General features: G+C 41.2%; 3 protein-coding genes across 5 annotated transcripts; all 3 read right to left on the bottom strand.

Annotated features, from left to right (window-relative positions):
- Positions 1-183: 183 nt before the first annotated feature.
- LOC111659318 (uncharacterized) lies at positions 184-1,527 on the bottom strand. Its single transcript, XM_023412250.2, has 2 exons — positions 980-1,527; positions 184-863 (listed from the first exon to the last, which is right to left on the bottom strand). Exons 1-2 carry the CDS (start codon positions 1,070-1,072, stop codon positions 225-227), a joined length of 732 nt encoding a protein of 243 aa, XP_023268018.1. The 5' UTR covers positions 1,073-1,527; the 3' UTR covers positions 184-224.
- Positions 1,528-3,762: 2,235 nt separating this feature from the next.
- Positions 3,763-13,777, bottom strand: LOC111659284 (catenin beta-1-like). 2 transcript variants are annotated; one of them, XM_023412170.2, is made up of 17 exons: positions 13,622-13,777; positions 12,567-12,616; positions 11,693-11,902; positions 11,316-11,566; positions 10,930-11,168; positions 7,957-8,158; positions 7,672-7,816; positions 7,368-7,471; positions 6,881-7,015; positions 6,554-6,757; positions 6,252-6,410; positions 6,028-6,147; positions 5,646-5,796; positions 5,432-5,553; positions 5,226-5,286; positions 4,818-5,013; positions 3,763-4,709 (listed from the first exon to the last, which is right to left on the bottom strand). In XM_023412170.2, the coding sequence occupies exons 2-16, from the start codon at positions 12,577-12,579 to the stop codon at positions 4,823-4,825; spliced, it is 2,307 nt and encodes a 768-aa protein (XP_023267938.1). In that variant the 5' UTR covers positions 12,580-12,616; positions 13,622-13,777; the 3' UTR covers positions 3,763-4,709; positions 4,818-4,822. The 2 variants fall into 2 exon arrangements, with proteins under 2 accessions (XP_023267938.1, XP_023267939.1); XM_023412171.2 differs by lacking the exon at positions 13,622-13,777 and adding an exon at positions 13,303-13,461.
- A 2,987-nt stretch (positions 13,778-16,764) lies between these two features.
- Positions 16,765-25,937, bottom strand: dync1li1 (dynein, cytoplasmic 1, light intermediate chain 1). 2 transcript variants are annotated; one of them, XM_023412176.2, is made up of 14 exons: positions 25,787-25,937; positions 25,467-25,540; positions 23,681-23,797; positions 23,288-23,518; positions 22,786-22,940; positions 22,533-22,626; positions 21,767-21,902; positions 21,531-21,642; positions 21,201-21,260; positions 21,018-21,062; positions 20,828-20,915; positions 20,511-20,633; positions 20,304-20,321; positions 16,765-18,218 (listed from the first exon to the last, which is right to left on the bottom strand). In XM_023412176.2, the coding sequence occupies exons 1-14, from the start codon at positions 25,888-25,890 to the stop codon at positions 18,100-18,102; spliced, it is 1,476 nt and encodes a 491-aa protein (XP_023267944.1). In that variant the 5' UTR covers positions 25,891-25,937; the 3' UTR covers positions 16,765-18,099. The 2 variants fall into 2 exon arrangements, with proteins under 2 accessions (XP_023267944.1, XP_023267945.1); XM_023412177.2 differs by lacking the exon at positions 20,304-20,321.
- Positions 25,938-26,534: the final 597 nt, after the last annotated feature.

Below are 26,534 nucleotides of genomic sequence, written 5' to 3'. Positions count from 1 at the left end.
AAGGAGATGTGGCCAAAAGCACTGAAAAAACTTTAAATAAACCAGGGACACATTTCCCTCCATTAACCCTGGAACCCTGGATAATGGTGTGCAAGTGCTTGTGACCTCAGTGTTGACCAAAATTATTTTGCACATCATTTTTTACTTTTTATTATATTATTATCATTATTATTATTATAAAAACATAAAGTGCTCCAGAAAGCTGTCATGTCAGGTGTGAAATATTACAGCCAGAAACGGAGAGCATCATGGGTAAATGCTGGTAAAGAGTAAGTGATGTAACTGCTGTGTGGGCTGGTGAAATAAGGAGCAGCTCTGGTGTAGACAGGGAGTGAGGGCTCTGTGTTCACATGCATCCTCTTGATGGGCTTAGCAGCTCCATTCGCAGTGAGTCCATGGTGTGTGCTGCCCCCTGTTGAGCAGATGGAGGAACTTCCAGATGAAGCCTGAAGGAGAAGAGGCTCCTCAGAGTCCCACCTGAGACTCCTCTTTGTCACGACTCGTGTGTGTGCGGGCTGAGGCTGCTGCTCCGCTCTGACCGGCACACTGGACAGAGGAGAAGCTCCGGAGGGCCGAGCTGAGGGGCTGTCTCTCTTCAGGAGGGATTCGATGGAGAAAGGACTGCTGAACTTCACCTCACATCTGACCTGAACAGCTTTGCAGGCTGCAGGTTCAGGAGAGCGGAGAGCTGAGCAGTGCTCTGATGGTCTGCTCCTGTTCTCTGTTTGCACTTTGGAGGCCAACTCAGGGAAGAGCTGCAGGATTCCTTTGAAGTGACGACGCACCATCTTTGCTGTGATCTGACTGGAGTCCAGTTTCCAGTAGTTCCTCTTACTGTCCAGCGAATCTGCGTTCACTGGAATCTGAAAACACAACACAACTGAGTTAAGAGTTTTTACAGACAGGAGTCATTTGGTCCTTTAATAACATAATCCATATGTTCATTTGAAACATTAAAAGTGCTGGAATAAATACTCACCTTGACAAAACATGAGTGGGTTGATAAACACACTCTGATGTTGCTCTCTACAGATTTTCTTTCTTCATGGATGAGTGGTGCCAGCCTGTCCATCAGCTAGAAAACATCAGGTTCAAATAACCTTTTGATCCTGCAATGGGGTGAAATATCTGATTTCATTTGAGAATCATTTGATATAAACAACTGAATATGTGCCAGTTGCACCTCCACACTGTACGAATACGACTTAGATTGACAAGAAAAAGAGAGAAATAGCAATGTGTCAAAAGTATTCTTTCTGGTTCCGATGTTATGTAATTGTCAGAATTATTATATTTGCATAGTAAAGCACATTATAATATATCTAATATATTCAAATGCTGCGAGTGTAATCCAACAGCACAGGTTTAAGTTTAAGATTAATATGTTTGCATATTAACATGTCACAAATGCAATAACAAAAGATATTTGGACTCTACTCTTAAGGAAGTTAGATTTTAACATTAAATAGCTTACTAATGCAAATGCAGATATATACCTTAAGTACAATAACATTTTAATGTATAAATATTTTCTATCAATTAACTGATGCAAAATACAAACTCAGAATTTTAATCCTTCTGATCCCTGAAACTCTGCATTTGCAAAGAGCCAGGTATTTGAGATGAGTCACAGACTGAGGAGCAAAAAGATCACGCACAGCTTGAAAAACCTTGTCGAGTGTGTCCTAATGTTTCAGCTCAGTCCTTGTAGTTCAAGCTGTCACGAGTTGTTGAATCCTGCTGGTTTGAAGCCTTTAGGCCCACAGTGTATCAGTTAACCCTGTAGATATGGGTGTAATATACAAACTAAACAAAGAGAGATCATTGTCACAAAGCCTTTGAACATCCAGGTGAGCCACTGGACTGCAGCTATTATCATGTACACGGCCCCACCCGAGGATTCAGACCTCATTCACTTCTGAAAAGGTCCCATTAACATGGAATACACATTTGAACCTAAAGGGCTGTCTTTAGGGCCTGTAATAACAGATCATTTCCAAAGAAGCTGAGAGTCTACACATCAACAACAATTGCTTTTTAACTCCTATACAAGTACTGAAATGCTTTTGAAGCTGTGACCATGAATTTTGCTCCCAACTGTTGCTCTTGGTTTTAACAATCTGAATATTATATTTTCTTTGCTTTTCCACTCATCTTAACTTGGAGTGTGTCAGCTAAATGTAAGCTAAAGTCTGGATAGCTTCTATTATAGTGTTTGTCCTTCGGTTGACGTTTGACTGACATTGATGAATAAGTGTAAAAGCTCCTTTTCAGGATGGGAAAGGTTCGAACGTGCCCTTTAGATGAATCTGTCAAGTGCTTTGTATAAGGTATTCAAAAAACCTCCATCAGCTGAACGAGTCACGCACCTTAAGGCTGCTTGCTTCACTTATGCGCTTCTTAAATGTTTCTGAAATACAAAACAGGAGGAAAAAAAACTGCAGGAACTTTGACCACGATGACACGCCACAGTATTGAGCCGTTCTCCTACCTCACAGTCAGAACAGCCTATGCAGTGATGAGAGGTGCAATGACAATGAATTAAATCAAATGTGTTTACTAAAATCAAGAGTTTTATTTGAGGCGACAGGGATGAGGTTGTCTCTCGCCAGATTGTACTTTGGATTTTAAATGATGGCTGTGGTTCGATCAGCTTACTAAACTGTGGTCCAACATTTCTTTTTTGCTGGTTTGATCCTTGTGGCACAATGAAGAAGCTCTTTACTGATATTCCCTACTAATGTAGTCAAGGGTGGTGATGAAGCAGAAGAGGTTCAGCTGTGATTAACTCTCCTGGCTTCCATACTATCTAGACCTCTTAGGTCATCAGGGACCAGTCTGTTTAGTGTGCACTTGTGCTGCATAAAAACCTCTGCTTTTAATTACTGCTTATAATTGCTCTCTGACTCTTAAATGCACTGTGAAGTTTTATGCTCATCTTTTTTTCTGTTTATGCATTCACTCTTCTTTACCCCGTTTAAACACATTGAATTGCCTGTGTATGAATTGTGCTATATAAATAAATTAGCATTACCATGTGGCATTAAACTTATGCAAAACAGGAAAAATCTTTTAGAAATATTTTTACATTAGCTTGACTGTTAAATATTTCATTCAGGACTGCACCAGTAAATCATTTTTTATGAATATTTCTAATAATGAATGCAAAAATAGCAACAAAGTAATTCACGGCTGACACAAAGAAAACAGTCTTAATGGCAGCTTTCAACCATTACCACTGGTCTTCCTATTAACAGGACATTGAACTGCAATCACTGAATAAACTACAACTTAAACTTCTTAAAAAAAAAAAAAAAAATCCTTAATGTTTCTAGAACCATATTTCAGTTTCATCCTGAGCTCAGTGTTTTGTAGCCACTACTCTTGTTAATTCTGCCTCATTTTAAACTTGTGTGTATTATAGGCTTTAAATTTCATCTGATTATTCAACCATTGGAGGATATTGACTTTGAGCTGAATGGTGAACACGAACAAAAACAGGGGCACTTTCTTAAATTCCTAATACTTGAATCATAATATTTATAATGTCTAATATTTAAATGATAACATCTATAATGCCTAATACTTAAAGTAATTAGCTGAATTAATGTCTCAATAGCACGGCACAACTTGAAGGTAGTTTCAGAGTGTATCTTCTTCTTACTGTAAAAAATGGCTTTTGAAAACAGTGGTCTGTTTACTTTAGAACAACAGACCAACTTCAGCACATTGAAGAACGGACGACACAGGGCAGAGACTAAATGAAATAAAATGCCATTTTATTGTTCAGCCGTGTCATAACCTCGTCTCCAAAATAAGCACAGCAGGACTACAACTGTTTCGTCAACCTAGCTACCCTTGATAGCACATAAAACTGGGTTTTATTAGACCACCAATGATAGCATTAAAGACTTTTCTATCAGACATCCAATGATAGCATACAAAATAGTTGTTAACCTACCAGTGATACTGTATATAAAACACTTGTCTCTAGATTTATCCCCAACCCACCCTCAATTTCACCCATATCCCTCTTTAGAACATTTGTGACACTGACATATTTTATGCTTAAACAAGCACATATTAAGAATGCATAATTCTCCATTTCTGAGATTATAAAAAAAACTACACAATGTTACACTTTAAGTCAGAGTACAATTCAACTGATTATTAGTGTTCTACACATTCGGCCATAAACCAAAGGAACATTGTATAATATCACTATAACTTAACACTACATGTAATATACGTTTAAAAAAAAAAAATTACAAATGATTAGCATTGAAGAGAAAATGAAGATGGCTAGTGCGAAGGCAAGCTGGGTCAGTACCATAACAGAGAATGAGTAATACAAAAAGAAATAAAAAAATAGAATAAGAAAAATAGAAACAAAAACTGATAAGAATACAGGCAAGGCTAAAACATATGTGTTTCAAACTTTTAAGATCCACCTCATGTGCATTCATCCATATAGGTAACCTGCTCCAAGACCTCCATTGTGTGATTCCACATCTGATACTTTAACCCTTTCTTTTCCCCCCGATTCGACTTGCTTTAACATTCCCGTGGCAACCATCTTTATTTTCTTGTGTCAGGCACTTTCCAAGACCCCTTATTCCTCTCTTTACCTTCAACAACTCTACAGGCCAACCATAATGCTGTTTCAGACAATACAGGCCAATCACAATGCAGGTTCTATGAGAATACAACTGCAAAAGAGCACAGGACAAAAACATTAGTCAATGTGTTGCCATTTATATCAATACTGCTTTTACTATGAACTCGTAATGTGAGTGTTTTGTGAAAGTCCATCTCACCAATCCTACAGGTCGGTGTCAAACCAGGCCAGCTGGTTGCTGTCCATCAGGTCCTGGGTGTGGCCGAGGTCTGGCAGCGGGTCAGTGTGGTGGCCCAGGTCGGGCAGAGTGTCAGCATGGTAGTCAGCACCTTCCATCATGGGGTCCAACAGGGTGTCCTGGCCGTAAGCTGCTGGGTAAGCCCGGTACGCCCCATCTGAAAAGGCAAAAAGAAATGCCTTTATAAGTGAAGCATAACATCCCCATCACATTTCTATATTTCTGTCTCAGAATACATTAGATACAGCCACACTGTACATATCACATTTAAAATGAACCTTCAAACCAGATGCTTTCAAAGATCAAACTAGGTAAACAAGAGTTGATTGAAAGAGTAGGGATTTCATTAGAGCTCAAACAGTTACTTACCATCCTGCCTGTAAGCCAGAGGATCCCCCTGAGCTCCCATATCCAGTCCCAGGTCTCCAGTCTATAAAAATGCAAAAGAGTGATGAGGTTAGTCTCTTATAAGCCGGCCTAGGCAAAGGAGTTATATACCACATATTAATTGTATACCATATATACAATTTCTGAGATTGTGTTTTGTCTTTGTCATATTGGATTTGTATTTGTACCTCATTCCAGGCCATAGGCTCAGTTCTGAACAAAGAGCTGGTCAGCTCCACCGACAGACGTTTCTTGTAGTCCTGGGGCTTGTCCTCAGACATGCGGAACAGGACAGCTGCAGCATAGGTTGCTACAGGAGAGAATGCACACCAGCACAAGTGAAGTAAGTCTCATTGACATGACAATCAGAAATGTGTGTATAGTCTGTGCATGTTTACTCACCAACACCCTCATTGCGGGAGTGCAGCAGCTCAGTGAGTGGTGCAGTGGCTCCTTCAGCTTCGATTGCCTCAGCAGCTTCCTTGTCCTGTGCCAGTTCACACAGCACACCTGCTGCCACACGCTGGATATTCTCCACTGGAGAATACAGTAGCTGCAGAAGGCAGAAATGTGATGAAGGCAAAATGTAGTTGGATATATGAATGTTATGATAAAGAAAAGAATGAGGGAGAAAAAAAAATCAAAGTTGATATTTCACAAAAGATTTAAATGCTCAAGTAACCCTTTGAACTGCAAAGACATTTACATCAGCTGAGCAGTGTAAAGGTTTTATCTGATTTTTTTCTCCCGTTCTAAGATTTCACATTTAAGGGTTTAATTCTACCTGAACAAAGAGTGGAATGGTGTTGAGCCCTCTGATAACAATTCTGTTGTGGACATCCCGGGCCAGGATGTGCAGAGCTCCTGTGCAGCCTTCCACTATTTCCTCCATACGCACACCCTCCTGTATGAGCGAGAAAAAAGCAAATCAAACACAAAATACATGAAACACAAACACTGAATATACAAATAAAGAAAGTTTGAGGGGTTATTGGCTTGGTTACACACCACAAACTGCTGCTGGTTGCCTCCCATGCTGGTGCGCCTCTGGGTGTCCTGGTGAGCCCTGACGAGCAGTTGGACCAGGCGAGGGATGGCTCCCTGCTCTCGCAGAGCACTGTGGTTGGCTGGGCAAAGAGCCAGGTTCCTGATCAGACCAACTGTGGCCTAGATAGGTGGAAATTAAATATAGTTTGGTTGGTTAGAAGTAAGCCTCGTTAATCAATGATGTTTGTATGTGTAAGGTTGATCCAAATAATTTTAGTGTGGGAAAAATGTGCAGGTGTGGAGAAACTGAGCTGGATAATGACCTTGATTAGTGGCCAGTGGGACGGCGGGTGCAGGAGTTTGACCACCACAGGCAGGCCATAATGAAGGCGCACGGCATTCTGGGCCATCTCAGCATCCTGGTGGCGAGAGGTCAGGTGACGAAGGGCACAGACTGCTGGCTCTGTTATGTCCTCCCTGTCACCAGCCCGAAGCACTGTTCGCACCAGAGCCTCAATGCCTCCAACCTAACGAGGTGAGATCAATCAGTGGACCCCTTGTCATTACACCAACAAAATAAAACATAAGACTAAGAATTTACATCCGAATACACAATGTACACTCAACAAGATATTAACAGTAATACATACCTGGCAAACCATGAGTTTGTTACTATAGTTGTTGCAGGTCAGGTTGGACAGGATGCCAGCAGCACATGTCACTACATTGATGTCATCACTGCCCAGCAGCTGGACCAGGGTCCCCAGGAGACCCTCCATTCCCTCCTAGAGATAGCAAAGGATGGCGTAGCAGGGACAGAAAAAAATAAGCTAGGAATGCACTCATTCTCAGTATGTTGCATATTGATCTATCAAATACTTTTTATTAATACGATTCTAATGATGGGCGAGGAGTTAAACTATCAAAACAAAACTGGAGGCTCCTGTATTCCATCTGTATGTAGTTGTCGTACCGTTTAAAAATCACTTATATTGTTGAAAAATCCAGGTCTTTCTATCAATACATTTTTGTTACACAATATGGACATTTAACACATTATTGGGTGAGCAACAGTTGTTAACATTGAACCTGGGGCTCATAAGTTGTTAGCATTTGTTGTACAGTGTGTGACTGTACCTGTTTAGTGGCAGCATCTGAAAGATTCCTCAGAGTCCAGAGGCAGTTCTGGACCAGACGCTGGCTGGGGTCTGTCAGGTGAAGCCCCAAGGCCTGCATGCCACCTATACACACACACCAAGGTAAAACAAACAAATTCATTACATCATGGGCACTTTCACCATAGTAGCAAACCAAAAATACAAAACACATAGTTGATTTATAGTTTCATTTAAATTGATTTAGACCAGAAAAAAATTACATTTATGTATTATTCACTGAATTGTATTTCCATTAAATTTCTGGTACATGTGTATGTACGTACCAGCTTCTACGATGGCAGGCTTGTTGCTCGAGCAAACAGAGAGCACCTTGAGCACTCTGCTTGTGGTCCACAGCAGTTTCTCATATGTGAATGTCCTCATGATGTTGACCAGGGCTTGGGGGCCACCACTGGCCAGAATGATCAGCTAAAACCAAGACAGGTTTATGTTTATACATGCTACAAAATGCTGCCAGCCAAGTGGTGTAAGAGGGACGTTTAAACCTGGGTAAAACGGATGGATAACTGAATGTAAATGCATGTATAAATAAGCTGGTGCTCCAATACCTTGCTTTCCTGGTTGCCATATGCCAGGATCTGCAGGCAGTCAGTAGTGATTGCCAAGAACTTGACGTTGGTGTTAGACAACAGGGCCACCATCTTCTGCAGTCCTCCAGCCAGGCGCACTGCCATCTTGGCCCCTTCCTGATGCAACAACAGGTTGTGGAGTGTGGTGATGGCATAGAACAACACACTGTCCACTGGTGAGCTGAAAAACCCCCAAAAATAAATAAGACAACTTCAGTGAAAACCACACTCATGCACACCATTTAAGTTTTTATATCAAGACTCAGCACATGACAGTAATTAATCAGGTTTACACGTCATACATTTGCATGATGGCAAATAATCAGTGCAGTTTCTGCAATGTTAAGACAAAAAAATGTTGTTCCAATCAAGATGTGTTGGAAACAAATGGCTTAAATAGTCAGTCAGTTAAGGATGTGCATAGGAATAACTAATCACACATGAAAGTGCCACAGCGCCGTTGGAGTCAGAATGAACTCAGATTTACATTAAGTATTAAAGCATTAAAATTTGCTTTAACTCAGACATTTAAGAGTCAGACGAAGACTGAGTCCAGGGGTACTCTATTGGATATTGTACTACCGTTCACTGCTGAAATGTCCATGGACATTGCACTTCAACAGCAAAACGTTTACACTATTCTTTTTGTTACGCATGAGGAATTCTTGAACACTGCTAAGTTTATTTTAAGAACAATGATGAAAATTGCCAACAACACATCACCATGGGAAAACATGCTGTCCTCAATGACTTGCCGCTCTAACCTGTTAATCAAAACCAATGTACAGACATCTGCAAATTACTTCTGGTACTTAAGAGCACTGTACACGTATGACACAGCTTGCGATACTTCACAATTCAACATTCCAGGAAGAAATAATTTATTGAAGAAAATATGCATAAGACGACAGAGCACAGCAAAGAAACTCAATCACTACAAATTTAATGAAACCTTTAAAGTGACTTTATGATGTAAACCATTACTACGCTGAAAAGGGCACTTTTTCACTCGTTATGGGTAGATCATCAAAAATACTAAGTGCATCCAAATCTATTCAGTGACCAGGCAGTTCATTCCCCCCATTCTATTGTTCCACCCAGCATTTGAAGTGTGGTAATGTGATTCCAGGTGCAAATTCAAACACACGTGACATCCAACAGGTCACAACCTGCCAGCCAGGTAACTGTTTTAGCTGTGTGTTTTGGCCTTTCATGGGGAACACAAAGACTAAAATAACAAAGACATTTCAGTAGTTTCAAACTGAGCTGTGGGGTATCCTGTTTGAAGATTTGCAGTTTTTTATTTGAGCATATTGTTGTTATGTTATTGTATCAAAGAAAAGTGATAAATCAAGTTTTGATTTGCCATTGAGTCTAATACTTGCTGGTTTGTTAGGTTTTAAGATCTGATTCTGTGTATGTGATGGTTGGCTAACTAGGCTAATGTTTGGTGAAAGCTGTACCATTATCAATGTTTGTCGTAATTTGCAGTTGACTCATTATTTACTTAATCATGACTAACAGAGTCATAGTGTAGCAGCAGAGTTCACTGTTGCATTTTTACACTGTGTACAGCCTTCACCCGGTGAGTAGAGAGAGAACGAGTGAGGAGGGTGAGTGAGGGTCTCAGAGAGTATTGACATTGAAAGATTGACTTTTAGTTTTGGATCAGTTGAGGCTCTAGCTGCTAGCTGTTGGGTCTATGTCAGCATCGCAACACATTTTAGCCAACTTTAGCCATTGCTGTATATGCCTTTATGATTAATACAGCATGCAGCCTACTGAGCTTAAAACAAATATGTTTTGCTAGTAAGTGGCCAGCGAGACCGAGCTGAATTCAAAGTCTGTAAAACGGTATTAGGGCCCGTCCAATGATTTACCATTCACTGACATAGGGCAGTATTGTGTGCAACAAAGTTGAGCTACAAGGAAATGTAACATACAACTCTACCATCAACACATTCAAAGCCATCAGATTCCTCTGCAAAAAAAAAAACCCAACACAAACATTCTTGTTGCTTGCTCCGACCCATTTGAATGTTAGCACATTGATTACTTCCTATACAGGGTTTTTCCTGCATAGAGATTTGCGAGGCGGCCGCATCTGTCAAATTTCGTGCCGCCTCCCGACAAAATTCTAATAGGCCTACTTGTTTTCTCAGTACTCGGTGGATTTGACGTTTGTAATTGCAATTGTGGCTCTACGCCACTATGGCAATGTAGTGCCGCTGTATCATAACCCGTGCATTAAACAGAGCCATTAGAAATTGCCAAAGAAGAAGAATATGAAAGCGCTGGATTTTCTGCTTGCAGAAGGAGGCAGCGACCTGATTTTGCAGCTATTCAAACAAGTGAATATTATCTCTTTTACACCCACGCACAACCAGCTTCTTGTAAAGTTTCCCCAAATGAACATTACATCTCATCGTTTGTTTTTTTTTTTGCAGAAATGTCTCAAATCACAAATTATTTTAAAAAGAGAATTTCTCGAGGGGGAGAACAGGTGAAACAGTGCAGACATCATTAGTTTTTCTAGTATGGGAAAAAATATTAATTCATGTTACTGACGAGATACAGTTAATGTGTCAGGACTGACAGTAGGCCTAGTTCTCAGCCACAAGTGGAAAGTGTCGGTGGAGGAGAGGATCAGAGCGCGAGAGAGAAGTCAAGGCAAGAGTAGCAAGGAGTGTATTAAAGAGTGTTTTAAAGCTGACGTTTACAGGATTTTAACATCACTTTGTTTTTTTCACTTTTTTTTTTCTTCATTCATTTTCCCAGATGTTCTCAAAAGCATAGAGTAAGTAGCATTGACCTGCAGTGGCTGGAGAGATAATGATAATGAAAACATAAATAGGGCAACGGTTACAGTTAGACCCACCCCCGCCTAATTTTCGACCAGGAAAAACCCTGCTTTATAGTAGAATTAGCACCACAATTTCTCCAGCTTCTTACCCCAGCATCTTGACCAGGGCAGGGATGCCTCCAGACTTGAAGATTGCAAGGAGCCCCTCACGGTGGTGAGAAAGGTTGTGCAAGGTTCCAGCAGAGCAGCGAGCTGTCTCCACATCACCAGTGTTCTGCATGGCACGAACAACTGCCGAAACCATTTGTGGTGAACGCATGAGGGCATGGCGCGATGCCTCCTTCTTTGACAACTGATGTACCATTACAGCTGCTTTATTCACAACAACCTAGGACAGAGATAATGTTTGTTAGTGATGCATGATCTAGGAGGGAATATAATCAACATTGCTGATAATTGACATGATACCATAAGTTATTTAGCAGGTACCATTCTGAGTGTGTTCATGAGATAATTCACCCATTTGTAAATGTACCTGGTCTTCATCATTGAGCAGTTTGGTAAGCTCAGGGATGGCACGAGTGGCCAGCTCAGCATCATCTTGATAGTTAATGAGGTTGACCACAGCATGCTTCAGCATCTGAGAGGGCTCTGCCAGGCGCTGCACTGCTGTTGGGTGGGCAGCATCCAGCTGAGTGGGTGGGATCTGGATCCCCTCCTCCAAGGTCTCAGGGAACATGGCAGCACGTACACGCTGGGCCCGAGTCATGGCATAACCCTCAATGTCTGAAAATAATGCAATTCGACAAAAGACACCGTGAGACCAAAGAGTTTCATCAGAGATTTTGCCATACCCTTTTACCATATTAGCTATCCTGATCTGATTATATATCCTATCAGTATCTTACACACCTGTTGCCTCAGGAGTGAAGGGCTGGTTGAACTCCCAGTCGTAGAGAGTTGGATCATCCTCCTCAGCATCAGGATTTCCCTTGCCACTCAAAGATGGAGCAGTGGTTGTGACTCCAGACTGGATGCCTGAATCCAGATAGGACTGCTGCTGCCACTGGCTCACAGCAGCCTTACTGTCTCCCATTGCCATGTCCAACTCCATCAAATCAGCTACACAATAAAAAGGTGAAACACACAGAATGACATGAGGAAAAGAGAAATCTTTACCTTAGTTTCTCACTTTAAGCCAAGAAAATATATATGTATATATATATTTTTTTTTTTTTTTTTTTTATGAAATCGGTAATCTTATAGGTATACAAAATATTAGAATAAGTGAGGTTTTGAGTGCCTGACGATGGGAGATGTAGGAATTAAAGAGGTAGCAGTTAGCGGAAAATAAAGAGGGACATATAAAATGAGAGTGTGCCTAAAAAACTTAATCCTGTTTGAGCAAATGGAAATGGACGGAATGAAAAGCAAAGGAAAAGCTTGCATTCCTCTATGCCTGAAACCTTCAGGCGCTGATCAGAAATTGAAATATGTGAACATGAAATTCCTCTGACAATCCTTAAATACATTTTTGTTCCTTAAGGAAAAACTCAAATGTAACAGAATATGAATTATAATTACTTGGGGTACTGTGACATGTGCTCACCTAGCTCCCTTTTTTCAATTTCCACAGTACCTCAAGGCTAACAGTACTTCTTTTATTTATATACCAAGAAATTCTTATGTATGGACATAAAAGATAAATTATGAATGGCCATGGTGATATTAACATAAAACTCATTTACATGAAAACAAACTGTGTGACGAAGTTTTTCATACTTACACTGGGTAGCCATTGTTCTTGCCTGCCCTCAGCCCGCACAGCAGATATATCTGTGTAAAATGAAGTAGGTACACAGGAGAAAATAAGACACCTCAACCTTGACTGCTTGTTTGCCAAAGCCAACCCAAATCGTAATGTTTGTGCGTTTCTCCTACGTGGTCTCAATAATAAAACCGCTGTCTTCTGCGCTACCTGTGCCAGCTCCCTCTGATTCAGACGCTTGTTTGGCTTACTAACGTAGCTATGAGGGGAAATGCCGAGCCTCCACCTCCAGCCGAGAGAGCAAAGCGGTGGGTATTTCCAGGCCAGCACGAACACAATTCACCATTCAGCAGCAAAGAACATCAAAGGCATATTTCTCCCCCTCCCCCTACCACGGCCAAGTTCCGACCTCGCAGCTTGGGTTTCCAATGAGAGAAACTACCCCCCTCCGCCCTGCAATCACTTCCATGACTCCTCCTCTCATGGTGGGTCTAACTACGAGCCTAACAAGCAGCATAATCAAAACTAACCCAAAACCCCAGCTAACCGCAAAGGTTACATCAATCACCAACAAAATGGCATTGACATATAATTCAAGACCGAGGCGCTACGATGTATTAGCCACCACTGCTAGCTAACAGGTTGGCTAGCTTACCTTGAAAGCTCGCTAAGCTAACATAACGTGCCTAGCTAACCCCTCCGCTAGTTAGCTAACTAGCTAACATAAACAAACACTGTTTAGAGCGTCACTCACCAGGTCCAAATGCGTAAGACTTGTCCCGAGACGCAACCAATATTAGACGTCGTTACTGTTACAAATCAGTTCATTATCGGAACGGTGACTTTCAAGTAAACCCTCAAAATGTTTAATTCTGGTTTGATTAGCTTAGCTAGCCAGGACGTATGAAAAGTAGATCCAAGCGCCACCGTACAAAACCTGCTGTACTGCCAGCCAAATCAGAAAACCCCACCGGAGCCCCCTCCCTCGGCAAAGATGATTTTCTTTGGTGAAATATATATTGCCGCGCTGTAAATACGTTGTATAATCGCCGTAGTAAACATACTATCCTTACCAGAGTCGAGCCGCTCCTCCGTGGTTCTTGTCAGGAAAATTTTCTCCTTTCTCTTAGCTGAAAATAGGAAAAGGGCTGATAGGTGAACCACCCGTAAGAGTCCGAACCACACCCGCTGTTGCTCCGCCGAAGATGTTGCTTCCGCCTATGCGATCGAACATCAAGATGGCGAAAGGAGAAAATACAGTATTCTGCCGCACTAGGAAAAATAGGGCGCCATTTTAAACAAAGTTTTAGGATCGAAACTATTATTTTACAGTTATAGCCAGATATTGATGTGCTTCTATCTCAAGAGCAGTCGACCATCTCAGTTTTTAGATTTTTCACCGACGCAAACGAAAGATGTTTGATACTTGCTGCTCTGGTGGTGAGGAGGGCGAGGTGCATTCATTAGAAAGGAATGTGATTCATGAGCTGCTGTGATATGAGGGGTTTAATTAACATGCAGTTATCCCAGAACACAAAACATGTCCCCCAACAGAACAAGCCTATATCATCATTCATTCATCATAATCAATTAACTCCTCATTTGGCAAACAGGAGGGTTGGTTGTCAACCATCTTTCTCATCCACTTTTCACAAACTGGACAGTTGAATTTGGACTTATTTTTGCAAATGATTAGCTGCAGTGGTTAAAGGGAGAAGATATATATAACCCGCATATATATAACCCGCAGAGACTTCCTATTCCTATTCTTACTCTGATAAAGTGTATATTATGGCTGAATTCCAGTTTTCTATAGAAACCCATAATTGATCCCATGGCACATACAGTGGCCATGTTTTGTTATGGCCACAATAACATGATGCTGTGCTGTGGTTTAAATGGCATTTGATCATTTGTCTCTATAGCTGTTTTTGTGGTGACCTGACTGTGAGTTAAATCCTCCACTACATAATGGAACTGTAAACCTGTACAGTAAACCTCAGGCTGTACATAATCTACTTTGTGCGATAAAAGGCTTTGAAATGCTTCAAAACAATCAATGTTTATTCTTAAAATTGTATAAAATTACAAATGTATGCATGTCTGTTGTGATCAATTATTCATAAGATAGCTGTGATCTAATTGCAGTGCACACATGCCAGTATAACCACAGTCTGATATCTGACATTCACTTATATGCACTTATATGTACTTGAGCATCTACTTCAGCTTCTTAGCATAGCAATGATTACAGTTAATTGATAGGAAAGCTCAATCTGAAAAGGAAATGTATTGATAAAAATTTAAATGAAAACAATCAAAGCTGAAAAGTGTCATGCAGTGTAGTGCATGTTCATGTGTCTGACACGTGTTATAGACAAGAGAAGGTCGAAGTCCAAAGTGTCATTGGGGAGCATATTGTTACTGCAGGAAATGGAAAGTCATGATCAGGTATTATATCACATGCCACATCTGGTAAATTGCTTAGTTCCCTGGTAGTGTGTTATTTAGTCCCACTCTACTCAAATGTGTTTTGCTTATAAACTTTTATGGTGAATGAAACATGCCAGCACACAATACTTCCACATCCAGCATACACAGAACACCATTATCATTCATTTCCAGTCACGTTTGTGATCACCAGATAAATGTTTTGAAATGCAGTTTCACAGTAAGGACATTATTCAGCGTGGTTTATACCATGAGCGTCACTTTTCATATTGTACTGTTGTCCATAGTGACAAAGCCAGAGTCAACCCAAATCACTGAATTCTCCTCTCAGCAACCCTGTTTCCAGCAGCAGGCAGCTGTTTTCAGCAAACAAGGTTTGAGAATCCCACTGTACATAACATGCCCAGTATCAAACAGCAAATTTAGAAACTGACTGCTGGAAAGTTTAACTAATAGCATCTTAAAAAGCTGGATATTTTTCTCAGGAGATGGTATAAATGAAATCAAAAGGAAAATGAATATCGGACTTGCATTCAAACACACTCCAAATAAATGCCAATGCAGCACTGCAGGTAGCTGCAGCATGTTAGCCTTCTTTCTAGGTGATAATATAAGATGTTTTCAGCTTGTCCTGCTGCCACAAAGTGGACAAAGTCTTGATCAGTTCAACTTTAATTATCATTTCCCTGAATTCTAATTTTCAAGTATTCACGTGAAATGTGTTTCTGTTCTCCTCTGTGTAAGCTGTAATAAAGAGTTTGGCAAGCTTACAGGCAGAAAAAAAGCACACCTTTATACAATCAGGACATCTTCTCAACATTTAAATGTCATCTGTCAGGTGTGCTTGTCCTGCTGGGAGGGGAACATCTGTAACGTGCTGGTGCTGAGGAATGACAGCGGCGCCATTTTCTCCTCCACTTCTCCTCTGCTCAACTCAAGCAGGAGGCTTGAACCTGCAGCGCTGATATACATCATCATCAGCAGCATCTTAACAGCTGGATATGTTTGAGAGGGAAACTCTGCATCTGTGGGACATATCAAACACAACCTAATACTCTTCAGATAACTTAGAAATTTGCAAAAGGCTAAGAGCAATTTTTAGTTCTTAATCTCATGATATTGTTTTAAAAAAACCTGGTACATGTAGCATCAGACCTGGGATTTGTGTTTATTGTATTCTGGTCAGAGATGAGAGGCAAAACATCTTCAAGTATCTACAACCAGGTCCAGTTGCCCTCGATTCAACCCCTCCTGGATAACCATGACCTGGATGAGTGAGAATCTTCACCGACAACAAAAAAAAGGAACAACATGGCATACATCATTTTGTTTTTTTCTGTTACTTTGTACCGCAATGATATTTAGTATCTTATCCTCTATTAGCGTTTTGTTCCGCCCGAGGAGGAGCACTGTACTCACAGCACATTGTCTGCCAACCATCTGCTTTCTGTCATTAAAACCACTTATGTCCATCATCTGCTGTTTGCACTTTGGATAAATTGTGCGCATCAGATGCTCCAAAAATATTTTAATCCTTTGAAAGCAGATAACTCCCAGTTATCTTTATGTTTATTCAGGCTCTTGCACAAGGGCACTTCAGCAGGTGGATGCTTAAAAACAAGGACTCAACCCCAAGTCATCTAGCTGAAGGATCCTCGGCTGCAACCTGTTTCTGTCGTTCATAACATTTGACAATATCAATTCTTATATAGAGCGAGGAGAGGACAAATGACCACAGTAAAGAAACCAAGAGAAGCCAGCTGGATGAATCCGAATAAATACACCTTTTATTTGACTGATTAACAGATCTGATTATACAAATGCCAACACAGAGCTCTGAAATAACAGGACCAATCAGCGAGACAATGACTGTACATTCTTGATGTGACCCTCCCATGTTCTGACCCCTTTGCCCACCCACCACCCTGCCCGCAGTAACTATGGAACTGAATCACTAGTGCTTCTTTCTGTACAAGTAAAGCTCAGCTACCCACCCACTCTCTACCACCCTCCCCTTTCAGTGCAGTGGCTGTTATTTACAGGTTTGAGCAGTATGTAGTACGAGGGGAAGTTTTGGCCAATTGTAGAACTTGGTGCCATGATGGACCTTAGGTGTCGTCTACACAGGACTAGTGCTCGAGTGTGAACTGTCATTTTGTATTTTTTTTTTTTTTGTCAGGCTTAGTTTGTGAGGTGTAGCAGACAGAGCTGCTGTAATAATAGTGTATGTATTGTTTTAAGAGCTTGTAGTGTAAGAGCATAGTAATGTTTTTTTTTGCCTCTTGCTGGAAATGCAAACAGCCAAACATCTTAACATACAGGTCTAGCCTGAAGTAACATATTTAATTTTCTATCTGCTGCATTCTCACACTCACTCACTCTTACATACACACACACGCACACACACACACACACATACTGGTATGTTTTTTTTGTCCCTTCATCTTAAAAAAAAAAAAAAAAAAAAAAAAAACAAGACTGTGTTTGCAATTTTGTTTCAGGCATATTTTTTTGTTCTCAATCTCTTCCTCTGGCCAAGCATGACTGCCCCACATACGTTAAACACACAATCACACAACCATCCCTATAGTACCTAAGTGCAGTTTTGTCAACATGCGCCCTTCAGCAGTTCCTACAGTAAAAACACTAACTGTACCATCACAATAAATGGATGGATAAAATGCTTTCATTCCTTCAATCAGTCCTTTTCGACCCACCCCTCACTTCTTCCCGTCCCAACCTTCACACCCCCAATTGGTCCCCCATACCCATTTACTCTCATGTAACAGACAGTCATGTAACAGTGACAACTATTCGCCCTCAGCGTAACAGCCAGGAAAAGAAGTGAAAGGGGAAGGAGAATGCGGCGTGGGAGAAGGCGTAGAGGAAGAGAGGGCGTGTTCTTCAGCTTGAGGAGAACGTGAAAGAGGATGGGGAGGAAAAACGGTGTCCGCTCCCCCTCCTTCTCCCCTACTTCCCTTCTTCTCCCCACAGCTTTGTGATGGAGAAAGTGCTGAGAGTGGAGGGAGGAGGGACAAGGGAGGTGGAAGGTGACTGAGGTGGAGGAGGTGGGGGGGAGCAGGGTGACGTGTGTTGGTGTTCATGTGTCCTGGCCGTCGGTGGCAGGGGTCTCGTTGGCATTGGGCAAATCCGAGTCAGTCTCCCGGCTGGATATGCGGTCCAGTTCCGCCTGTACGTCGCTCAGGCCCAGCTTGGAACCTGCGTCGAAGGTGGGTAGATACATACAAACGTTTAAATCAGTGCAGAATCACGGAGAAAAAACTACCACAGAGGCCAACAAGCATTTATCCAGTGCATCATTATCCAGTGCATCAATGAGTGGTTAAGACACAATGCAATAAGTACAATTACACATGGTTAAAATAAGAGCTGGGTGAAAATAAGCTAAATATTTGCTACATACAGTATTATAGGATTGATATCAAAATGGTTTTGTGTGTGAAGTTAATTACACTGTTTTCTTTTTGTTTTCTTTTTAAATGTATTGTGTCACTGAGTAGCTAAGGTCAGCCCTGGTTTTCTTTGTCTGACGTGCTACCAAAAGGATTTGCAAAAAAATAAAAATTACAATCAAAATATAATATAATAATAATCACGGCCATCAAAAAAAAAGTGGCGGTCAACAAAAAAAGTGCAGCGGCTCACTTGTCCTCTCTCCACAAACCATCCATGTGTGGGTCTATGTGTGAGTGGTGAACACCAAAATATAAACCATCACAAACCTTATTAATATTACTACAAAATTCATTCCTTTCTGAATTCATCATGGCTCCTACAATTGGTGTGCATATTGTATTGCAGTAATACAAATCTTATCTCATACCTTTCTGCCTCATTGCTTTTACCGTACAAACAGATGTTTGATAATACTCAATACTGTATTTTTCAAGTATAACATTTGTGTAAAATTCTTCCTATTGCAATGAGTGACATATGTTGATTGTCAACATTTTTATGTAACACCTGCATGCATGCAACCAAGTTCCATTTAAGTTTCTATATCACGTTCTATATCGACGTTGCATAACATCCTGTGTATTTAATGCAATTATGCTTTTTTTTAAAGATATTGTTATTATTCGGACTCTTTTTTTTTCTCTTCCCTAAACATTGGTTGACATTTGCAACAATATGATGCAGCTTTTTATAGGCTTCTAGGTAAAAATATGGTTCAATAAATACTATAAAATATCTGAGCCATTTTGCAAAAGAGCGGATACAGTAAATGAGGGTGTATATTGTGTATAGCCAATATGTTTGAAAGTGTCAAAACATTTTATTTCCGATATTGCCCAGCCTTATTAACAATCATGTGCAATGCTTGCGACAGATGTTAGTCAGAAGAAATGCAATGTGACATGCCAAAAAATAAAAGTAAATTAAATAAAGGGTAGCAAAGTGTAGACAGGGGAATAAAAGAGGAAAGATTAGTGATGAAACTGTCATTAAAGGAATGATCCTGGCTGTAACTGGCATGTTTTCTCCCACTAAAGTGGGTAAAAAACAGAAAAGAAAAAAAAGAAGCCAAGCTTGCCTGGTTAACTTTACATGGTTGTGGATCTAGCCACTAATAGGAAATAAATACGTTTAGTCTGATACATACGAGTTAGATCCAATCAACTTGTCATTATAAATATGCCTGAATGACTTTCCTGTTTTACATGACCCCATAAGCAGAAGCTACAGTTTGAAAGTTTGACATCAATAAAACTGACTGCTTTCCTGAAAACAAAATGAAGCCATGTGTTGCAAAAAATAATTAAACAGCAATGGGATCATCTCCTGGACCACTGCTTCAGCTCTCTGACTTAAAAAAAGTAGCAGTTCCTTCTACATAATCTGCATACTACAGTATATATATATATAAACACTTTAAGATCATTTATGGTCATCAGGCCAGTTCATGTCCTAGAAATGTGTGATACAGGAGGTTTGATCCCAGCAAACCTGGGGAGGGGAGGGGGGGTGTGGTGTGGGAATCCAAAATAAAGGGATGCTTGAACAATGACATACACGAGCAATAATAAATGAGGAGTATCTCTCTCACACACACCTTAACGTGGCCAGCATCCTCTGACTAGTGCGCACACACACACATTATGAATGATGTTAATAGTGTGAATCCACAGCAAAGACTATGAGTGTAGTTAAGAATGAAATACAGTCACAGAGCTACAAACAGGCAATAGAGATGATGATGATTATCATGATGATGATGATGATGATGGGTGTGTGTTTGTGTGGCTTGTAGATGCACTCAGACCATTTCATGACTCTCTTTACCATGTGTTATGTTCATGTCTGGAGTAGAGGACAGAGGTGAGAAAATAATGGCAGATGGAAGGTGAAAACCAAAAAAGAGGGACTGAAAATGGCATTAAATCCTAAAACATAATTTAAAAGTAATGAATAAATATAATTTTTACTGTACCCTAGAGAACCAGAGCACTGTAACAACATATGATACTTAGTGCATGTGTGTGTATTCACCTGACTTGCGTACGGTTCCTGGAGTGTTGTTACCACCACCTGGCGTCCCGGGCCCCCCTGTCCCCGCCTTCTTTGTCAGTAGACTGTTAAAGAAGTTGGCCAACACACCCTCACTGGTCTGACCTGCAGCAGACATGGAGCAGAGTTAAAACACACACACACACGCACACACGTACATACACGCACACGCGTACATACACACACACACACACACACACGCGTACACACACACACACACACACACACACACACACACAGAGCAGTGATGGAAGAATGATCATGGGTGGGTCTATGCAGCGATGAAATATATAACGTACCCGACTGTGGCATGGTGTTCGCTACGTTGGCCGCTGCGGAGCGATTACTCGTCCTGGGGGAACCGGTGGGTGCTCTGCTAGTGGTGTCCTGTAAACAACAGTTCATTTCACACATATGTTCCCTGGAGGAAGCGTTTACCTTATCTTATGAGCCAAAACTAGAAAAAAGAAAAAGAAAAGAAGAACTCACCACAGGTCGCCCTGCTGTCACAGCGGGCTGTTTGGCGAGCAGCGACTGCAAATTGGAGCACAATATGCACATTTGCTCCAATTAGTATTTAATTAACATATCGAGACCCTCAAGTCAGATTTAATTGGAGTTCCCACAAGCAGCAAACCAACTGGCATTAACAGAAATGAAATGTTTTCTGACCTGCAGTTTTACCAGAAACACTTGGTCATCTTCTGCCTGAATCTCCTTTTCATGTACAATCTGGTGAGAGACAAGAAAAAATAAATACTTCTTTAAAAGTATTTTTCACTTCCAACTTTTCTTTAAAGCAGCAATAAATTAGATTGGATAAAACTCTTGTGATCCCTGCGGGGATGTTGGGTAAAGTTCAGTGCACTGGCTGTGAACTGTAAAATTATGTAGAAGGCGAAGATACATGACATTGCAGAAATAATCAATCTGCTGCACTCTAAGCTTAGCTTGCCTTAGATTATCTTTTAGAATTAGGTGTTGTTTAGTCAGAGCTCGTACCTTTCTGACTGGTGGTTTGACTACTACGTCCTCAAAGCTGTCGTCTGTTTTTACTGTCTGGAAGTTCTCATGAAGTATGGCGATCTTTTTCTCATTGTCCCAACCTGATGGACTGGTAGACAGGGAGGGTTACAAACCAAATACAGGTGGTCCTACAAATCCTTGGAGAGACACACACACACACACACACACACACACACACACACACACACACACACACACACACACACACTTACATGAAGACAGCGTCTCTTTCCACCACTTGTGCGGGGCAGTGGAAGGGAAAGCCGTAGAGTCTGTGGACCAGATATTTGTAGAGGATGTCCAGGTTCTTCATCTCCTTCACTGACGTGTAAACCAGAGACGCGCCGTCTGACACAGCTGTCAAGGACATTTTCAACACCACGATTTCTAAATACAGGAGTTACATCAAACTAACATCATGGTGGAAAACAAAATTCTTATTAACAGTGGCACAAGAGAAAAAGAGACTGTATCTTTGACTAATTGCTACAATTACACAGAAGAACTCAGGCAGTGTGTGATTTTGGCTCATTTTAAACACAATAACCACTGAAAATGTAATAACTGCTTCCACTCAGCGTGGACTGGAGAAATGATTCTGAAAATCAATTTCAAGCAGGACTCAGCGATCTATGACCTTTATCAAACTCTCTTTGCAACAAAGCAATATTAACAACAATAGTTCAAACACAGCTTACAGTGGTCAAACTACTGCAATAATACTACTGCGGGGGACTTTGCCTTTGGTCTGAGAACAAAACACTTTGTAGTGCACCTGATCCAAATTTCTGCATCTGACCTAGAAATTACATTGTCAGTGGTATTGATGAGCAGCCCCATAATAAAATGGCATACGTCCAGTTTCTTCATTTCATTCATTCTTCTCTGTGACAGTAAAATCTTTTATTTCAAGCAGCTTTTAGCTAACACCAGCCAAAGGAAACATCTATGAGACAATGTTGATTTGGTGAAGGATACACTGCAGACAGAAACGCCTGATGTGGGACTGGATGAAGTCCAGGTGTTCGTCTCTGTAGTCGTGCTCCTTTTCCAATGTGCTGATGGCATCACACTGAGGAGGTAGGAGTAGGTGTTAAAAAGAGGTCAATGTGCGTAAGTAGATGCAACATATTCATGAGACTAAAAGAGCACATACAGTACAGGACCATATACACTTATATTTAATAGTAAAGTATGTTAAAAGCAATAGCCCAATAGTGAGTGTGTGTACCTTGGTGCAGACCACCACCACTGGTATGCCCAGGTTGTGTGTGAGTGTGTTGTCTCCTAAAGGCAGCAGCACGCTCTCCTCCTCTTCACTCCTCCTCTGTGGGGTGCCATCCTCCCCACTGCCTGGCTCTGTGTACTCCTGGAACTGTTTGACAACTACCCACACACACACACACACACACACACACACACACACACACACACACACACACACACACACACACATAAACAACATTAATGAAAACAAATCATGCAAATATTAAGTCCTGGCAGGGGTTATCATCTCAAACATGTAGGGTTATCATTCTCATAACTGGGCCTCCTAAGTCAAAACCCTAGTCTGTGGTCCACTGTAAAGCTTTATACCAGAGCTTCGATAAAGAGGCTCCTTATCTAAGAACTTATTTTCATACCTCCAGGAGTATTTTCGTCCAAAAAAAAAAAACAAAAAAAAAACACACTGCTGTATACTTTAGTTTAGTCTGACTGTCAGTGTGACTCACGTCTGTGCTCCAGCTCCCGCAGTGTTTCCGGGGCGACCCGGAGTTTGTCGATGTGTTCCCTAGCGACGGCGGCCCACTTCTGGAGGGAGTCCAGGGCGTTCCACGGTCGCGACATGTCAACCGTTATCAGCAGCAACGTGTTGCTGATCGAGTCCACGGGCACAGCTACTCCCTGCAGACCTTTGTGGTAAAGGTCTCCATCTAACACCCAAGCATTACACCTAGTGTGGTCTAAACACACACACACAAAATACATTAACATAAGTAAACACGTCTATACAACCATACTGCTGGATTATTTTAGAGGTATTCTGTTTACTTCGTAGTGATAAAAAGAGAAGTGTAGATGGACGTAGTAATTGATTTTATGAACTGCAAGTGGTTGTTGGTTACCGTCAATGTCGTCATCATGGACACTGAAGTAAAGGTATTCCAAGCCACGCCCTTTCATGTACTCTTCAACCCCCTGTAGTTTTGCAACCAAGGTGGTCTTCCCCGAGCCAACCTCACCTGAACACATATGCACATAAAATCAGTAAATAACATACAGTAAACATGCCTTGTCCACGTCAACATGCACTCCTATGATAAAAAAAACAGATTAATGATATGTATTAAACTACAATCCAGTTTAAATAACAATGAGCAAAGAATTGGGCAAAAGCATGTTAAGTGGCAAACTGACAGCCGACACATCACACCACTGCTAAGATGTACACTTTTTCCATACCCCCTGCTTTCTTCTATCATGCTATGAGCTGTACTGGTTACACACTTCAAGGTTGATAAATGCAGGGTTAATCGATAGGATGAGGTGTGCACAAGTGTGCACCACACACTATCCAAAATTAGGATTGCAAAAAATTGGGGATGCAATTTAAGATTATTTTCATTATTGATAAATCTGCACATTACTTTCTTATTTATTTATTTATTTATCTATTTATTCGTGATTTGTTTTATAAAATGTCAGAAAATAGTGACAACGGCCCATCACAATTTCCTAAAGCCTAAGGTGACATTTTAAATTGCTTGTTCGGTCCAACCAACTGTCCAAAACCCAAAGACATTTAGTTCACTGTCACATGAGACAAAAAAAAAGCATCAAATCCTAACAATAGAGAGGCTAGAACAAGGACATGTTTGACCATTTTTGCTTGAAAAATGATTTAAATGATTAATCAAAATAATTTGCATATACATTTTTTGTATAACTAAACGATTAATCAACACATCATTGCAGCTCTGCACTAATGAGTGTACACACACACTGTAAACAATCCAATCTCCACTTAACTAGAGCCATGCAGCTTGATCTTTCATGCAGGTTTCATGAAAGATCAGCAGTCCTAATATACCGTATATCTCCTGACAGTGTGTTGTATCTGCATTTGTCCTGGTATTATTATTGCTAACCTCAGCATAACATTGTTTCTGTGTATGTGATAAGGTCAAGGCAGCATCCATTCTTCAACTATGCCATATTAACTTAAACCGACAGGGGGACTGTATGCATCATAAAGCACGAGCTTATTGATGTTGTCGTGGATAGCATAGTAGACAAATGGCTTTATACATCGGTAACCAACTCGCTGATTAGCTGGAATGAGTAGCAGGCTGCGGATTATCCCAGGCGGATGTGTAGACAGTGTGTGCGTGTGTTTGTGCGTGTGTTTGTGCGTGTGTGTGTGTGTGGACAGCATGAGGACCGAGCGAGACAGGGAGGCACCGTCTCTGCTTCAATGGCCCCGTGGCCCCGTTCAAACAACAGACCGATGGTTTGTCTTGTCCCCTCAGCATCATCTCCACCTAGCTGCTACTAGCATGACTGGATGCTAGAATGACTGGATGCTAGAATGACTTGCAGTGTTTCAAAGCGGCCCGATTTTCTCTCCTAAGATAATGGTGTGTACGTGTGTGCATGTGTGTTTGTTTGTGTGTGTGTGTGTGTGTGTGTGTGTGTGTGTGTGTGTGTGTGTGTAGGCGCTCAGAAAAATACACCTGTCTTTCTCTCTGCTAGCAGACGCACCAGCTACCATGTTTGAACACAAAAGCACCATCAATCCAGAGCAGGCTAACTCAGCCATTGAGCAGTATTAAGTCCACCAAGATGAGATGATCACCAGCTAACGATGTCTCCGGGCTAGCCAGGAGACTGCAGACAGACACAGATACCCACCCATGACCAGGACATTTTTCCCAGACGGTAGCTTAGATCTTGAATGGGTAGACACTTCACTCAGGATGGTGGACCTGCAGACAGAGCAGCCCCGTTAAAAACACGGCTTGTTCATTCAATAACAAACAACGGTTGATAGTGAACAGCTAAGGCGAGCTAAAGTGCTGCTGTGTCACCAGTGCAAAAGCGGTCTGGTGCTGATGCTAGCTAGCCTCGTTAGCGGGCTAGCTGTCAAACCATCCTCATCCCAGCACAATGGACCCTCTGCTCCCACAAATCCCCCGGTCACATTAAACAAGCTGTAATCACCAATCGCCCACCATAAGTTCTGTCCATCATCCTCCTCTGGGTTGGAGTTCTCCAGTGTGCTCTTAGGTCCAGTTGAGGTGGAGGATAATAATGCACTCCTCCCTGACGTCGCCATCTTCGCAGGGCTTGTAAACCGAGCAGAGCGCCCGGATGTAGCAGCTGTGTGCTAACCTAGCCTGGTGCACCGAACACCGGGGCCGGGGCGTGGTCCGCCCCGCACAAAGCATGGGCTCTCAGCTGCAGGCATGAAATGATCTCATCCGCAAAGTGACAGATCACGGCAGACTACGCCAGTACTGGAAGAGAGTTTACGACTTCATATCAAAAATTAATCAGTGATAAATAGGTCTAGGTCTATAGGGAAAATTATTTATTAGCAATGTATGTAATATTTGTTTTGTAAATTAGGACTAATACATAAATAATGAATAGTTCAAAACCTAGGCGATTATAACATTTATACGCTATTACAACAGATTTTGGTGTGCTTGTCCTGGCCGATTTATCTGAATGAATTATAAGGATAAATGAGTTTTCAAAAGAGCCACACAAATCCGTTTCAGAGAAAATGTCCTCTTTAATGCGTTACCTCCTAAAGCAATGCCTTTATCTGTCCATAATATGGCACTGGGCCTAAGCGTACAGGATAGAGATAAAGCTGTAATGCCATGTAAGAATTGGATGTATTTCAAATGAACTATTCTACGCATATATAGGTTACATTAGAAGCCGAGATAAAGGGTAAGAGCAACAATGACA

Source organism: Seriola lalandi, unplaced genomic scaffold, assembly GCF_002814215.2.
Source record: "Seriola lalandi dorsalis isolate HSWRI2012SDOR001 ecotype SW California unplaced genomic scaffold, Sedor1 jcf7180002054476, whole genome shotgun sequence".
Taxonomy (NCBI): Eukaryota; Metazoa; Chordata; class Actinopteri; order Carangiformes; family Carangidae; genus Seriola; species Seriola lalandi.
This window is presented reverse-complemented; position numbering and strand designations above follow the sequence as displayed.

What these genes read in the sequence shown, in the direction of transcription:
- LOC111659318 (XM_023412250.2), bottom strand. Translation starts at nt 1,072, where the DNA reads ATGGACAGGCTGGCACCACTCATCCATGAAGAAAGAAAATCTGTAGAG. An exon ending in CCCACTCATGTTTTGTCAAG is followed by an intron (nt 864 to 979) that starts GTGAGTATTTAT and finishes TTGTGTTTTCAG; the next exon opens with ATTCCAGTGAACGCAGATTC.
- LOC111659284 (XM_023412170.2), bottom strand. An exon ending in ATGGCAACCAGGAAAGCAAG is followed by an intron (nt 7,817 to 7,956) that starts GTATTGGAGCAC and finishes TCTTGGTTTTAG; the next exon opens with CTGATCATTCTGGCCAGTGG. An exon ending in AGCCTATGGCCTGGAATGAG is followed by an intron (nt 5,287 to 5,431) that starts GTACAAATACAA and finishes GCATTTTTATAG; the next exon opens with ACTGGAGACCTGGGACTGGA.
- dync1li1 (XM_023412176.2), bottom strand. Translation starts at nt 25,890, where the DNA reads ATGGCGACGTCAGGGAGGAGTGCATTATTATCCTCCACCTCAACTGGA. An exon ending in TGGTGGTGGTCTGCACCAAG is followed by an intron (nt 22,627 to 22,785) that starts GTACACACACTC and finishes CTACCTCCTCAG; the next exon opens with TGTGATGCCATCAGCACATT. An exon ending in CAGGCGTTTCTGTCTGCAGT is followed by an intron (nt 21,903 to 22,532) that starts GTATCCTTCACC and finishes CAGCTGTGTCAG; the next exon opens with ACGGCGCGTCTCTGGTTTAC.